This window comes from Fundulus heteroclitus, chromosome 2, assembly GCF_011125445.2.
Source record: "Fundulus heteroclitus isolate FHET01 chromosome 2, MU-UCD_Fhet_4.1, whole genome shotgun sequence".
NCBI classification, from domain to species: domain Eukaryota; kingdom Metazoa; phylum Chordata; class Actinopteri; order Cyprinodontiformes; family Fundulidae; genus Fundulus; species Fundulus heteroclitus.
Genome location: NC_046362.1, coordinates 1315518 through 1332717, shown reverse-complemented (window position 1 = coordinate 1332717; position 17200 = coordinate 1315518). Strand labels below are relative to the sequence as shown.

General features: G+C 41.5%; 1 protein-coding gene across 3 annotated transcripts in view; it reads left to right on the top strand.

The window, feature by feature from the left end:
- aass (aminoadipate-semialdehyde synthase) overlaps positions 1 to 17200 on the top strand; it is a 59158-nt gene extending 41958 nt beyond the window's left edge. For all 3 annotated transcript variants that reach the window (XM_021322747.2, XM_021322750.2, XM_021322749.2), the window contains exons 20-24: positions 7640 to 7735; positions 8323 to 8438; positions 12262 to 12350; positions 12445 to 12621; positions 15914 to 17200. In XM_021322747.2, coding sequence (XP_021178422.2) covers positions 7640 to 7735; positions 8323 to 8438; positions 12262 to 12350; positions 12445 to 12621; positions 15914 to 16032 — 597 coding nt within the window. In that variant the 3' untranslated portion in view covers positions 16033 to 17200. The remainder of the gene's footprint in view (positions 1 to 7639; positions 7736 to 8322; positions 8439 to 12261; positions 12351 to 12444; positions 12622 to 15913) is intronic.

Here is a 17200-nt window from a genome sequence, read left to right as displayed (position 1 = left end):
TTTTAAACAGGAGCATTTACCCTGAGAACATTTTCCGACTTTACAAGAACAACGAGATGTATTAAGGACCACATCCGGGGCAGCAGCGATAGTCATCCACTTTATAGACAATGCCCAACCTTCTAAAATCCAGCCATGACTCTCAGGAGAAGGAGCGCAGATCTGTTGCTCAAGCGATCTCAGGTGAATTGCAGCTTGATAATTGGCTCGCAAGCTGTGCTAGTAGAGGGCATCTTTTGTAGGAGGCAAAAGCCTCTCTGAAGGGGAAGACACACAAAATAGGTACGGTCTCGTTGTGCTGCATATGTACCACCTTCCTGAACTGTCTCTCCACCACTCGACAAAGTCTCTTGCGATCCTGGTGACTCAGTTTCAGTTGATGAACCCGTGTTGAGAAGTCCTGTAGCTTCTGTAAATACCATTTCTCTCAGGTTTTTCCTCGGAGGTTTGTAGAAATTTAGTTGGGGAAAGTCTTGCCTCAGTCTTTTCTTCAGAAGATCTGATCTGTGAAAAATTTACAAGGAATAATAAATATATGCTGATGTGAATAATATCAATCTCTTAATGAATCATAATTACCTGTAACTTCCATGACCATGGTGTTCTTGTATAATTTTCTGGAACAGGGAAGAGAGCTTTTTCATTCTGAAGATTTCCTGTTTTTTAATCAACTGTGCCCAAATTATTTTGTCACAAAATTCTGTGTACACAGTGGCATACTCCCAGGCTTTTGGCATCCTGTGTGAAACAATTCAAAATACAGATTAGTTAAAATGCTTACTCAATCTCAAAATTAACAATGATGGAATATCTCATTTCATACAAATTTATGGTTAAAATGTTTTATGTAAAACTGCATCCAAATGTTTATTCTACATTATTTACTACAATATAATTTCTCTATAAACTGTGCTTCATTTGTAAGAATAATCAACTTTCAAAAATGTTTAACCCCAGAATGTAACCCTACCATCAAAATAAGGTTCACTCTCAAGTATTTGTATCACTTGTTGTAGCCACCAGAAATCTTGTATATTCTTTGTAGCACCGTTTGTGGTACCGCACTTCAATTGCGACAATCTTTTCCACGTACATCCTTGAGGATGAATTTGTCCATTTTCAGTTCAGCTGCTTTAACCAAACTTCCCTAGCAAAGAGAGAGTTAAAAAAAGTTCAATCATAAACCAGCTGTCAACAAATAATATCAAATACCTTTTCTCTGTTATACGAGACTGAACTGGTAGTTGGGTGACAAATTTAAAATCTAACCATTATTTGACAAATGAATTAATAATATTATTATTTTTGAGGCCCTACACATAGCCTTCATACGCCTACTTCATAATGATATGACCAGGCTTGGGCTGGCACCAATTACACATGCATTTTTTTTTTTACCAACAAATTTATTACTTTTGCTTTTGGTCATAAGCCACAAACAAAGATGCATTCTGCAAATTATCTACTCACCAGGATTTATAGTTTCTGCTTGGACCAATTTATCTTTCTTTGTCTTGTGTCCTTCTTTCACAAAACAGTCAACCCTCTTGCAAGTTACACAGACAGCAGGAAGTACATTGCCAGACCTCAATGATTTAGTCGAGGATCTCAACCGTTTTGGAGATGGTGGCCGGCTAGTCGTGGACGTGGTTGTGGAAGACTCATGATCAGAATCAGAACCATTGTTGTCACCACCACATGCTCCCCGTTTTTCTGCTAGTTTTTCAGCACTGGCAATTCGTTTCTTATCGATGAAACACCTATAGGGTAGTTCACGCGTGACGTTAGCGCTACAACTGGGTCCCACGGGTAGGCAAAAAACAGTACTGTTCTCGTCTACTACATGACAAAACGGGTGATTTAGAGCATACTTTTAGTTTGTTTATTTTTGGAATCTAAGCAATGCCTACGACTTGTTGTGCTCCTGGTTGCACAGAGAGGCATTCCAAATCATTGGATGTACGTTTCTGTCGTTTACCGAAGGAGGAAGGACGAAAAAAGAAATGGATATTTTCAATGAAAAGAGCGCAGGCAGACACTCCCAATGGACTGGGGGAGCCATCATACTACGACATAATTTGCAGTCTACACTTCATCTCCGGTAAATACAACTTAATTCTGCTCTAGTCATTGTTCTACTTAAATAGCGGCGGAGGGGAGGTGGCGATCGCTACACTGGCCGGAGCAGCAGCGGCTCCATTACGCCCCCGTTCACAGGCGCTAGTACTTCTGTGTTTACGCTGCAATGTCGCCGACACTCCCACCCATTTTAACAAGACAAAAACACCAAAATAATCCGTAGTGAACAATGTTTTTTTTTAACCTACCGGGCGGGTCTTCCTCTCTGCTTAGACGCGGCCTGTGTCCGACGCAGCTGTGTGCTGTTGCACAAACGTGTGAACAACATCCATCCATCCATCCATCTATTTTCTGACCCGCTTAATCCCTCATGGCGTCGCAGGCGTTGCTGGAGCCTTTTTCCCGATATAAAAATAATTGTAGCCGTCCAGTGGTTTCAGGGGCTTTCATGCTCTCTCGTGTGTACTGGCCTGCGTGTTTATAAGGCAGCTGTATATGTCGCGGTACGGAACACTTGGCCAGCATTTCACAGACTCTCTCCGTCCCTTCAGGCTTTTGCTGTGTGGATCTGGCAATCTGATACCATCAACTTACTCTTAAAACGATCTTGTGATACGTTATCTAAAGAAGAAAAATATATGGAGAACTCATCAGTTTCTCTGTTTGCGTCCGCCATTGTGTTCGCCTTTTGCCTACCAGTCCAGCGCGCATGCGCGAAAAACCCGCATCAAAACACTAACAATGAACTACCCTATAACAAGTTGGATGAAAACCAAGTTTGTTTACCTCCAAAAAGCCAGAAAGAGTTTCGTCTGGACAAGCCAGGGTTGACGTGGAATCACCATCATTGTTATTTTTGGCGAACTCGTCATCGTGTACACATACAGCCTCCGCCAACGTGCAGTCGATTCCGTCAATTTCTGGCCACTTACAGGCACATACAACCAGCTTCTTCCAACGAACAACTGTTAGTGGCTGTGTCCGTTCTTTGTCCACCGATATGTGTGTGATGCATATATAATCCTCGTTTTTCTTGCGTTTTTTTGTCTGATCCAACAGGAACACGCTGCTCCATGGGAGAGTTCTTCTGTTTCCTCCTCTGAAGTGGGAGAGCATACCTGAAGGGCGTGCTCTGATTGGCTAACGTCTAGGCGGCTTGATTCGAGCATAGATTAGCGGTGTGATCAGGCTATCGATATAGTTACACTTTTAAGTAATTACTGTAAAAATACTGGCGCAAAGCGATTGGAGAACTTTTGGTTATGGGCTCAAAATGCACTTTGGATTTTATTGTAGGTGTTATTTAGTAGTCCCTAAATAGGTGGAGCAAACCTGAACGATACAGGCTTCAGCCTATGGCCTACAAAACCAGTTGATCTCTGGGACACAAAACCTAATCCCGCCTGCAAGATGAATTCTTGAGGTATTTGTGCGTTCACAAACACACGAGAATACATCTTGTACCGCTCCCACTTCAACCGTTTGTGTCCGAACCAAAAACTGGTTGGGCCTATCATGTTGCAGTGATGAGGTTTAAGGCGGGACATACTGGTGCGACGAAAGCAAGAGCAGTTGAGCCCACAGCCGAACCAACACAAACATGGCCGCGCATGGCATGCGTGGCTACTGTCAAATCTGTGTTATGCCAGAAGCTGATTGAATATGCTTATTATTATTAATTATAATTTGGTATTATAATTTAAATAATAAGTAATTCAACTCAAAAATTGGCTATAACAAAATATGGTTCAAATGGTGGTAATGCCAGAGCTGGAAGCTTGTAATGATTTATACTACTAATGCATTTATTAATTAGCTGTTATGAACTCAGGTGTGCTGGAACAAATGATCTGATCAGACTCTGACCGATTAGATTTATCCAGCAACGGTGACGACTCAACTAATAACTGCAATTAGAGTTTAAACCGTTACCCTTTTTATCACCAATCCAATGAAAATGTCTGTGTTAATATCAGATGTTAACTCCGGAAGAAGTTAGCTCTGAATTCTGAATAACCATGCAACTCTGAATTGGAATGAACACAAACAATTACTATTCCACAGTTATTGTTTTATTAAACCAAAAGCAATTCCCTGTTACAGTAATTCTCTGATTCAACAACCTTGGAATCCTACTCACTACTAAACTAACATGCAAAATATATGTGGAAATAAAAATCAAAAAGGGATTAACATGAGAGATAGCAAATCTTAGTTCAACTCACGGTGGTTTACACCACATTCAAAGACGTCGGCATTTGACGTCACAGCCTTGAGATGCAGGCGACCACTTTGAGAATCCAGATGGACGCTTCAAAGTCTTCACAACAGTCAGTTTGACTATGTGACAGTTCAGCTACACGACACCCTCCCAAGATGGCGACTATGATGACGTAGGTTCTATAACCTTGTGTGATGCGTGTAGTGTTGCCAACTCCTCAGTAAGGAAAGTAGCTATTGGCTGGTCTAAAAGTCGCTAGAAGTCGCTGAATGACGTCATCACCTAATTTGCATAATCTGCCACATGATGTGATGTGCATATTATTGTGGCTGTGTGAGAAGTAACGTCGTTAGAGAGAGACAAAAAGTGAGTAAAAACACTCAATATATATAGAGCTACTTTTTTCTGTCCATTAATGTTTATTTATTATTATTATTTTTATTTTATTTTTTTATTTATTTTTATTAGTGTTTATTTTATTACAATACTAACCCTCCTCCTTTAACCGGGTTTGAGACCGGCAAAATGAACTATAAAGAGAAACTATGGCGGAGTTACAAATTTTTTCTTTTCAACTTTTTTTCAACATTTTCTTTTTTCTCTTGTGGTCCACTAAGGAGCCTACAAATCACTGTAAAACATGAACATGTGGTTGTGTGAATTAAATGCTGTTATTTATTTAAGATAAAATATTTCAAATTCAGTTATTTATGATCAACCTGCGCCGTCAATCCTGGCGCATGTGCGCTTTATTTGCAATCTGGACACTGAGGGTAAACATGCTGTGGCTCTGACTGCAGCGCTGAGAGGGACTCCTGCGGGAGGGGCAGAACGGGGGAGGCGCCCCACGGCAGTACCTGCCGCTGGAGGACAAGAGTATGAACGATACGTGCTTTCACGTAAGAGTCTCCAAAAGTCGCTAGATTTGTCGCTAGTCGCTTTTTCGAAAAAAAGTCGCTGGAGGGGTCTGAAAAGTCGCTAAATATAGCGACAAAGTCGCTGAGTTGGCAACACTGGATGCGTGAGGGGAGGTCCTAATGATGTCATCATGCTTACGCTAATGAGGGGTGGCACCTCGGCCAGAGAGGGAGCGCTTGCTGAGGAGTTTAAACGAAGACCGCAAACTAAGTTTCAAACAAAGAGATTGAATCCGCTGATAAGAGAAAGCAAAGAGAGAAGAAGGAAAAAAAATGGAAAAAGAGGGGAAGTTCCCTCTCTCTCTCTCTGGGCGTTAGACGCTTTGTTCGGCCAAACAAATGCGGGATCCTCTTTCGACCACCGGGAGATAACGGCTCTCAGTCTTTGATCAGAGGGAATTCAAATGTACTTTTTAAGTCGACCTCCTGTCAGCAAATACAGGGATGAGTTTGCTCCAGTAATCTTCGGTCCAGCAAAGAGTTATCGAGCACGTGGCGTGGGGGTTGGGAAATTCCACGGAGTGGAGCAGCTGCGTGCCTTCCCTGACTGGCAGAACGCCAAGAAGAAGAAAGATTTCGGTCTGTTGCTGGGTTTTATACCTTTCCCTAGCAACGTTATCTCTTCGCTTCGTTGCTAGGGTCGTGGCCATTTTGGGCCGTGTTGCATGATGGGAGTTGGTGGCCATTTTGGCCACATTGCCTCATGGGAAATGCAGTTTGTCACTTCTGAACCGGCATTACATCTGTTTTGTCAGAATCCCTGATTTCTTCTTTAATAGTAGAAAAGCAAGAATGCCTTGACCAGCCCAGCTTAACTTGTGGTTTCTCATCGATACTGTGATTGGCTAAAACCAACCTTTGGAAGGCGAGCACTAGATGTTGCTTCGTCCAACCAGCTCGGAGAGTTCTGCTGAAAGTTTCTCTTTCCCCAAATTGATTTGATGGGAGCTGACACAGATTGATGATGTGCAGAACAGAGAGTGCTACATATTATCAATCTGGCTGGCCATGTTACACAGAACCTGTATCCTTGCTGAACATGTCTGGACATTCCCGTGCTGTTTATACTTGCTATGATTGAACAGATGAACCTGTCTCTACTGACTTCAAATGTTGGAAAATAAAATCATTAGCTTACAAAGACTGACGTAATCATCCCGCTTTTCCTAAATTGTTTAAAGGTATAATAATCTTACTGTATGTAAACTTTTGGTTTCCGCTGTAGGTGAACATAAAGGAATATTTACCTCTGAGTCTACATGGTGTTTTATCAACACATCATGGCGATTTTGTTTTCAGTAAAAAATGTCAATTTTTCTTTGCAATAATTGATCTATCTCTTTCAACTCTCTTTGTTGTATGTTAAAGGCATACTATGCAACATTTTTCAGTTAATTAATATGTTCCATACCGTTTTGGATGATTAAATGAGTCATTTCAGGTTGAACTAAGGTTTTCTCGGCCGCCCTGGTGGTCTGTGGGGGAAATACCGCACTTGCAATTGCAGGAGCAGTCGGCCCGCGCTCACAGGCTCAGTAGTCTCGTGTGTATCGCGAGAGTCGGTCTTGCTTTACGGCGAGAACTGCTACACGCCCGCAGTGAAAGGTGTGCTCGTTGGTAGCGCAGTGGCGATATTTGTGCAGTTATCATGGCGGAACCAGCGAGAAAAGAGCGAAAGCCCATGTCGGAGCAGGCAAGAAAGAGGAAAAGGGCTCTGGACAGAGAGAGGAGTCGTACACGGGTGAACATAGAAGGCTGCAAGGCTGACGCGGACCTCGCGTTTCTGCTGATGCGATAGTAAGTAACATTGTAGGGTTTCCCTCACGCTACCGCCTCGCCGACATTCCAAAAAAATAATAATAAAAAAATAAAACTAACTTGATATGCGCGCCGCTCCGCTCAGCCGGTCAGCGGTGCAAAGTTTGTCTCCCCCCCCGCTCCGCTCAGCCGGCCCCCCCCCCCCCCCCCCCGCTCCGCCGGTCGTCCCAAATTCCTAGGGGAAACACTGCATTGGAATGGTTTCTCTCTCTCTGTGTGCATGTTCATACCTTCACTGTGTTAGTCATTGATTGTACTGCCGTTTTTTTCCACTTTTGTATTCGTTGTGTTCGCCTGTCTGCTAAGCTCAAAACAACCGCGCCTGGCTTGATGGACAAACCAGGAGAACAGCTGAGCATATTTACGACAGTGCACTTTTACTTTCGCCCTCTGGGGGGAGCCTCGCTGGAAAATCAACCCCGGTTGCATAGTATACCTTTAACATGTGATTGGTATTGTATACATAAAGTCACTAATTAATAGCCTGCAGGTTCTGTTCTGTTGCTGACATTAAACGGATCACAGTTTTCACCGTGGCTCTTATTGGCTGTTATTTCCTGTTTTCTGAATTAGTCTCTCATTAAGCTCCTGTTGTGTTTCACAGGGCTTCTCGAGAGCCATGGGGGGTTTTGTTAAGCTGGGACTGATCAACTCCGAGCCCAGTCCTGTCCTCCAGGACCCCACATCTGCCATTTCCTGGGTATGAAACGCCTTTCAGAATTGTTCCAGTAATAGGGTCATAAGCAGCTTCTGCGCTCTGCTCTATCCTTTATGCTCCATTTCAGTTTAATTAATGTTTTCAAGCGCATCGAATGACAGAAGTCTGTCGCTGCCAATAGTTCCTCATCAGCATCAAGGCTGCAGTACACGGATGCTTTTTGATACTCGTGTCTTTAAGGCAAATGGTGTTATCTTTTCTGCCATTCAGAGTGCAGAATGTTCAGGATGTTTACCAGCCACCAAGTGATCCATTGATTTTCCATCCTGCAACCAATCTGTCTGAAAACACTCAAAAATCTTTTATTTAGAGATGAGATGGAAAATGAAAAAGTTAAAATAAATGAGCACACTTAGAAATGTAGACATGGAGGCTGGGAAAAAGAGAAGTCAAGAGACACTTGATGAAATGGATGAACTGAAGGGCAGCACAGAGAAACTCTGCTGTCAGGCTTATTTGGTAACATCACAGGCATATAAATAATATGTACTGTAGCCTTAAAATTATTCAAGTGCTGAGGAAAATTGGAAAGTGTTGTACTGCTTTTTAATTTACTTTCTTTTGTGCAGAAAGAACTCCTCTGTCAGGAGATGGGCTTGTCTTCCTCCATCTCCCAAGAAGCATTTGAAGAAGCCGTCTATAAGCAGATTGGAGAAGACCAGTTCCAGATGGACAGCTTGAGATGGTGCGAATCCAAATTAGCAGCTCCACAAGCACTCACTGACAAGAATTGTGAAGAACCTAGAAGGAATTGCATGGAGACCAATGATGGCTATGCTCAGTCCTGGTTAGAACTTCATCGCTGATATGAATGTCAGATTCATTTGGGCTTTTAATGACTGTTAGAACCATCCTTTTTTTCAGGATGGGCTGTCCTGTGACATGCCTTAAAATCAGACTGAAACTTGTCAAAAGCTGAAGGTAAACCATCTTCTCTAAACATTTTAAAAACAAAAGACAACTTGGAAATTGGCCTAAAGTAAATCAAAAAAACCATTGGGATTCAAGTTGCTCTTTGTAAAAAGTGGTTGTATTATGGGCTGTTTAAAAGCAGCTGGAACACAAGCAAAGAGAAGAGAGGGACCTACAGCAGTCTGGGGGAAACACACAGTCCTGCCTCTGTTTCAAGGTATGTGAGCCATAACAGACCACTTGCACAGGAGTAAATTAGCCAGTATGAAGGCCTAAGGTTTAAAACTATTTCGATGGCAAACATCGCATGTTTGCCTGCAACTTGCGATGCAGACAAAATAGGATCAGTTGTGCAAAATAAGGGACACAACCTGACAGCATTCACTTCATCAATAACTTTTTTAAAATACTTTTTAGAGATGCCCCTCATCTTGGTGCCTGTACGTTGGGCCTGAACAAGAGGGTGGCCTCCCTCCTCATACGTGTTGGGGGGACGGGTTCTGACTGTTGTTTGTGCTTATGCGCCAAACAGCAGTTCCGATTACCCACCCTTTTTGGAGTCCTTAGAGGGAGTAGTGGAGAGTGCCCCTCCTGGGGACTCCCTTGTTGCTGTGGGGGACTTCAACGCTCACGTGGGAAATGACAGTGAGACCTGGAGGGGCGTGGTTCGGAGGAACGGCCTACCTGATCTGAACTCGAGTGGTGTTCTGTTGTTGGACTTGTGTGCTCGTCATGGATTGTCCATAACGAACACCATGTGCAAGCACAAGGGTGTCCATATGTGCAATAACATAAGTTATTCTCTTTGGACCTAAAGAGGAATGAATTTTGTTGAATTTGAACAGCCTGTTTTAAATCAGCTTATAGATTTTCAGTGTTTTAAAAGTCAGGGGTACCATCCACAGACACCAAGCAAGGGTTTCAAAGTTTTTACATAACATTTATATCCTTAAATTCTTCACAACTACCCAAAAGAATTGGACTGAGGAAATTAAATGAACGTTTGTCACCCAGCTCAGGTGTTAATGTGCCCTAATACCACCTGGGCTCTTCAAAACCAACAATGCAGCTCATGTCAGTTTTAGTAATATTGCCTAATGTGACTTTAAGGTAGTGCTGCTCAATTATTTTGATTGAAATCTATATCTCGATTATTTAACAAGATTATTCATCAACTTTAACACGAGTTTATTGAACATAAACAGTGGTTGTTAAACAATGGTTTCCTTGGAATTTCAAACGTTTTTGAAAACATTTGACAAAAATTAAAAATGTCGCTCCTAGCAGTGACCAACAACAGCGACTAATGGCTTTCATCACCACCGCGATGAAGGCCCAACACATGATGACAGCGTTTCAAATCGCCCTGCTTAATACCTGGTTTCCCAAAAGTTTTATTGGTTATGTAATCGGATGGGTTTTGATATTTTCAAAGCTTGCTTGAAATCTTGCTTTTATGTCTACTCTACAAAAGAAAAATACCCCGGGTTTATCCTGTATTAGAGACAAGGAAACAGCAGAGAGAATATAATTTTTGTGGGGAGTGTTGGCCTAGTGGTTAGAGCAGTGCGCTTGCGCTCTGAGAAGGTTGCAAGTACCCGGTTCTATCCCCACAGCCTGCACTCTGGGTCCCTGAGCAAGACACTTAAACCCCAATTGCTCCCCGGGCACCGTATGGTGGCAGCCCACTGCTCCCCAAGGGGATGGGTTAAGATACAGAACTGAATTTCTCCATTGCGACATCAATAAAGTTAAATTATTATTATTTTTAGAGCGCACCTAATGGCTGATAAATGGCTGTAGTGCCATGTGACAACGACAAAAAATCTAACATTGTTCAACTTGCATGTGTCGTGTCGCAAGTCTGCGTGTGTATGTCAACGTGTACGAGCTCAAATTTTTACACGCACAAATTTTGCCGGTCACTTGGCTAGAGGAGGGCAGGCGACTGTCGCCTCATCGCACATGTTCCACAGGAAATGAATGGAGATGGAGCTGCGTCGCTCCCTGTGTGTCGACCCCACTCTCCGGTGCGGCTATGATAGCATTGCAGGGTTTGCACACTATTGCTACTTGTTTGACGTCTGCTTCCGCGTACCCGTAATGGTTTCACACCACTGAAGTCGTTTTATCTGTCTTTTCTACCAACACCTCTGTTTTTCTTTCATTATCCTGACGTCTTAAGCCTTGCTCAACTTTTCAGTCTCGCTCCTGATCGAAATGAAACCGGTTGGGGTTGTTGGAGTCTACAGCATAGTGGCACACAGGCAGCAGCACTGGATTCACAACACATAACAGCACGAGAGTCAATTAAGAAGATCAAATCTTTTCAAATGATTTCATTGATCATTAAGTTTTTAATGATCGTTGAAACCCAAATCGTAATCAAGATGAATATCCGATTAATCACCCAGCCCTACTAAAAGGCATCTTCTATCAGCTGACCTTTACTAGTGGTTCTGACTGACTGTTGGGTGCTTCAGTAACTGCCTGTAACAACCTTGCTCCATTCATAGTGCCTCCACTGTGAATGAGAAGGCTCCTTATGATCTGAACCCTTTCCTCTCCCATCACTGTACTGCATGTCATCAGAGTTGCTTCCAAATAACTTCTTGTGTTTGTGTACTTCTAACGTCGTTAATTTGATCACTTTCCTCATACTCCCCGTTTTTTTTTTCAGTTCCTACATTGTGTTTAATCTGCTACCTTCTGATGTGAACAAAACTGTAAACCATCCTGTTTCTCTAATTGGTGTTTTGATTTTCTTCCCGTTTGGGCTTGCAAGTGACACCGCTGTGATGTGAGCTGTGACTGATCTGTGACTGATCTGTTAAGATTTTACCTTGATGCTTGGCTTTGAGCAGATGCTGCACATCATGCTGATCTTAATGTGGGTTCTCTGCTTGGCAACATGGGAGCACACTTTGTCCGCTCTGACAAGGACACCTGAAGTGGTGTAGTTGTACAGCCTCTAATTGAAATTAACTTCTCTGAGGGCCTCTTCAGACCAAGGCTGGCAGCTGTCATGCTTGCTCAGTATGAGGGATTGCAGCAAAGCCATGTACAATGCAGATGACTCTTCCTGTGGCTCTACGCTTCCCCAGGAGTGAATGCTGCTTGTCGGGATTTTGATGCAATCAACTGGTTTCCTTATATAGGACATTTTTGACCAATCTGTATAATCTGACCCAATCTGTATAATATGATTGAACTTGACTTTGTAAAGTGCCTTGAGATGACATGTTTCATGATTTGGCGCTATATAAATAAAATTGAATTGAAATTGAATTGAATTGTTCCCCTGCTGCCAGGGATGAGGAAAAGAGGGCCATGCAGGCATTGAAGTGTAAATTCATCTGAGAGGAAGAGTGAACTGTTGGAAATGTTTGATCATTGTTGTCAAAGGGGAAAACTCAATGACCCACAGCTCAAAATGAATGACTGTTTATTTAATTCACCAGTAAAAGAGCCAAGGATTAGGTTAGTCCAAGGAGTGGGCCACAGCTGCAGCGCACCAGTTTTTGATTTTCTTTAAGCCTTTAGCGTTACCTGAAGTTAGTTTAGGAGGAAAACATGTTATTTCTGTGTGGATGCAGGTTAGGAATGCTGTGCGATGACCCTGTGCCTCATGCAGATACCATTCTGGCTGCACTGGCAAAGCACCTAGAAGCCAAACTCTCTTTTGGTAAGTTCAGCAACTATTAGTGCCGACTGGAGGAAAGCGAGCAATAACTAAAAGGCAAGCTGTTAAATGTGACACTTTTCTCTTCTGGGGTCAGCTAAAGGTGAGCGAGACTTGATTGTCATGAGGAATGACGTGGGGATTCGACATCCAACTGGTGAGCTGGAGACGCGAGAGATCAGCCTGGTGGTTTATGGGGAACCAAATGGTTTCTCTGCCATGGCCAAGACTGTAGGATACCCAGCAGCTATTGCTGCCCGCATGGTTCTCGATGGTGAGTGTCTTTTGTCTGTAAGCACATTATTAGTACAGAGGCACCAAACTGATTTTCTGTTGAGACCTCAGAAACAGTGCATCAGCTGTAATGATTGATAAAGCTTCTTTATTCAATTCAATTCAATTCAATTTTATTTATATAGCGCCATATCATGAAACATGTCATCTCAAGGCACTTTACAAAATCAAGTTCAATCATATTATACAGACTGGGTCAGATTATACAGATTGGTCAAAAATGTCCTATATAAGGAAACCAGTTGATTGGGGGTTACAGAAGACAGAGCAGAGACACAACAAGACAGACAAAAAAGCACAGAAGCACACATTGATCTAGTAATCTGTTCTACATTAGATGGTAGTAGCGGGTGAACCATCTTCTCTGGATGATGTCACAATTTAACAGAACGTCAGACCAGGTGTGCCTACTATGAAGAAAAAGAGAGAGCAAAAAGTTAAAAGCTGAAATGACGACAGTCATTTCAATGTAATACAATGCAAAACTGGAGAACAGTAAACTGAAGAACAGTAGAAATCAGTAGAGTGAGAAAATTAGACCCTGATGTCCTCCAGCAGCCTAGGCCTATCACAGCACAACTATAGAGATAGCTCAGGGTAACATAAGCCACTCTAACTATAAGCTTTGTCAAAAAGGAAAGTTTTAAGATTAGTCTTAAAAATAGATAGGGTGTCTGCCTCACGGACCAAAACTGGGAGTTGGTTCCACAGGAGAGGAGCCTGATAGCTAAAGGATCTGCCTCCCATTCTACTTTTAGAGACTCTAGGAACCACCAGCAGACCTGCAGTCTGAGAGCGAAGTGCTCTGTTAGGAATATACGGGGTAATCAGAGCTCTGATATATGATGGAGCTTGATTATTAAGGGCTTTATACGTCAGACATTTTTTATGTCTGACCAAACTGGCATTTTACTAGGCGTGTACAGACTTTTGAGAGCCACTGTGGTTCTGCACCTCAGTGGATCTTCCTTTATACGTTTATTATGCTTTAGTTTTAGAAATCTCACCAGTGTTATTAATAGAATATTTGTTCTGAGTCACAAACTTACAGGATATGTTCTTTTTGACAAGAAGCTTAAACGGCACTCTTCATTAAATGGAATAAGATGAATATATTCGAAAGATTTATTTATTCTTGGAGTCACAATATTGAGACTTAAATTGTATAATGAGTGATTATAATGGCGCTAATCACAGATAAAAATCAATAATTCAGTGATTAGAGATGCAAAACAAGAAACGCAAGCGTTAAATCAAAAGGAATCAGAATATGCTTGTTTAAAACATGCATATTAATATTTGTTTATCTTAAAGGTAAACTCTCGGTTTTTTGGCATGACTTGTAGTTCTAAATTTCCATCTTAAATCTAATGAAATGTTTTGTGTGGGAATGGGGAAAAAAGAGGAATCAAAAAAGATGAAAATGTTTAAAAACCTCCAGTACCCTAAATTTTGGTCAGATACTGTTTAATATCTGGGAACCAGCTTGGGTCTCTGATCCAAGCTGCCATCGGCTCTCATTCTGGGCTGCATTGGTGCTGTCTGTCCAGGGTGGTCTTTGAGGCTTTTTAGCAGTTCCCCACTTTAGAATTCAAAACATGGAGCCAAAAACTATATGAAGCATGCTGGAACATTAAATGTAATTCTGGTGAAAGAAAACAAAATGTTACATTGAATCGAGACAAGCCAGACAAATTTCAGTCAACTGGATCTAGGCTTAAATTGTCCCTTGTCTTTTATGCTGAATCTGTGACTTTTGGGAAGTCTATCATTGTCTCTCCATCTTTTTCAATTTTAGAAAGAAAAATGTTTAAAATTTCAACAAAATCAGAACATATTTCTCACTTGCACAATATTTTCACAATCTACTAACCGAGGTTGCATTTAATTTCATTTATTCATTTATAGAGCCCTTTACAACAGTCTATTAGACAGCCAAAGTGCTTTACAATAAAATCATTCAAAAACAGATAAAAGAATAAATAAAGGAAGTCTGCACTAAAATGCCACAGTGCTACTGAATATTAAAAGCTGTAGAAAACATCCTAAGTTTGGATTTAAAAAGACCCAGATCAGAAATTGATTGAAGATATAGAGGGAGGGACGCTAACAGTGGTAGGAGCTACAGATGTCCACCAGGATGTGAAAAAGGCTGAGACAGCCCAGCAGCCAAATCTCCCAAGTGCAGGTGGGAAAATGTGTTATGGTCTGATGAAACCAAGGTTGAGCATTTTGGACATAATTCCAAAAGTTATGTTTGCTGCAAAAACATCATGCCTACAATGAAGCATGGTGGTCGCAGCATCATGCTTTTTTCATCAGCTAGGGCCTTAGTCAGGTGGAGGGAATTATGAACAGTTCCAGAACAAAACCTACGATATTCTGTGAGAACGGTGAAGATGAAGAGGAACGTCATCTTTTAGCACCGCAATGACCCAAAGCACACATCTAAATCAACAAAAGAATGGCTTCACCGGAGTAAGCTTGAGGCTTTGGAATGGCCCAGCCAGAGTGCAGACCTGAATCCTATCGAACATCTGTGGGGTGAACTGATGAGGGCTGTGTACAGAAGATGCCCTCGCAATGTCAGATTTGGAGCGGCTTTGCAAAGAAGAGTCAGCGAATATTGCCACATCAAGATGTGCCACGCTGATAGGCTCCTACCCAAAAAGACTGTGTGTTGTAATAAAATTCAAAGGTGCTGCAGCAAAGTATTAGTTTAAGGGTGTGCATATTTAGGCAAGCAGGTTATTTTACGTTTTTTATATTTTTCTCTTTTAAAGGTTTCAGGTTATTTTTCAATTGCATTGTACAGGTTATAGGCCACATTAAAGGTGGAAATAGTTGTGAAATTATTTGTCTTGCTGTCATTTTTATACATCACCAAAACCTGGCATTTAAACAGTGTGTATACTTTCTATGTCCACTTTATATGCTGTTTCTGGTGCACTAGATAAAGTTTACTTTAACGCCCTCTTGACTATTCTCATTCCTCACCAGATCAGCTCACTTCTTGCCTTCTGCAGACAGTTCAGCTACCTCAGTAACTCAGCTAAACGTTTAGCTACTTAAACATTCACTAAATATAAATGTATGGTCACATAAAGTAAATCTGTCTGTGAAGCTAATAAAAATGTGTGGATGTATCAGAATCATGTACTTGTTAGTTTTTGTCATTTGAACAGAAAAAAATCAACAAATTCATTATTTTTAAACCTGGGAAAACGGGATCCAATTCAACTGAACCGGGTCTTTTTTCTCTCTCTGTGTAGGGGAAATCAGTACAAAGGGGCTGGTGCTCCCGATGACCAAAGACATCTATGGGCCGGCGTTGGCCCGGCTGAAGGAGGAAGGGCTACACATCATATCCAAGAGCACCCTACAGGAGTAGAACGGAGTCTGCAGACTTTAGAGAATCTGTAGAAACTGACGTCCAATGAACTCCTAAAGTGAAAAAAAAAATCTGTTTTCAATAACTTTACACCAATGCGCTTAACACGTTGAAACCCAATCAGTCTTCAGTGACCTGCCTGCTTGTCAGATAAACCTTTTTTACATTATCAATAGAGACTTGAAAGAGAAAGGCAAACAAATTACCAAATATGCGAGTCACTAAAATAACTTTATGCTCAAAGTTTGCTGTTACAGTCAATCGTCGGTCAGAAGTTTATAGTTGTACCTCCATCTGATGCTCAGCAATTCACTTTTATGACGGCATCACGTTCTTAAGTTTTTTAGCTGAGGAAAATCCGTAGCTCAGAGGCTCTCACTGTTACACTACATTAGCAAATCTTCCTGCATTAGCACTTAGACAGCAAACAAAATATTTCAGCTGAAATGCCCAGTGTGTGGCTGGAGCTAGAGTCAGAAATGTGTCCATGATCCAGACTTACTGTGACTCCAAGCGGATGTTTTTTCAAAGTGATCACAAACATTGGTGCACTAACGGTTCTGCAGCTGAATCAAATCCTTCCACACTCAAGCATTTTCAGACAGATATCTGAATCTTTAAGCCTTGAAAATGTGTTCTACTGTTTCTCTGATGACTTCGTAATGGTTGTTTAGGTTTATTTGGATCATCTAACACACCAAGTACAAAGGTCTGACTTGCATTATTGGTTAGAAAGATTTAAAACATCAGAGGGTGACTGATATTTATTGAGTAAAACCACACTAGTATTTATTGGATCTGATGTGTTAATCATATTTCAAATGAGAACAATGTATTTTTGCATGTCAATGTGGCTGAGATATATATTTTTAGAACAGTATGTTTGTTTTTCCTGTAGAAGACTCGGTGGGGTCTTTAAAAGAATGTTGCTATGTGTAGATGTTAGGCTTTTAGTTAAGGAGACAACTCGAGTCCCATAATCCCAAACATGTTTTTTAAATATATGGAGAGATCTGTTTCGTAAAACATCAACCGCTTGTCATGGTCTTTTTCTAAATGTTTGAATTCATGGTCATATGGAAAGCACTTCTTGTCTAAGTGTTTTCTTTCTATATTTAGCTTTTTTGACAAAAATAGATTGCACAATTAAAGTTGCTTCTGTAAAGGC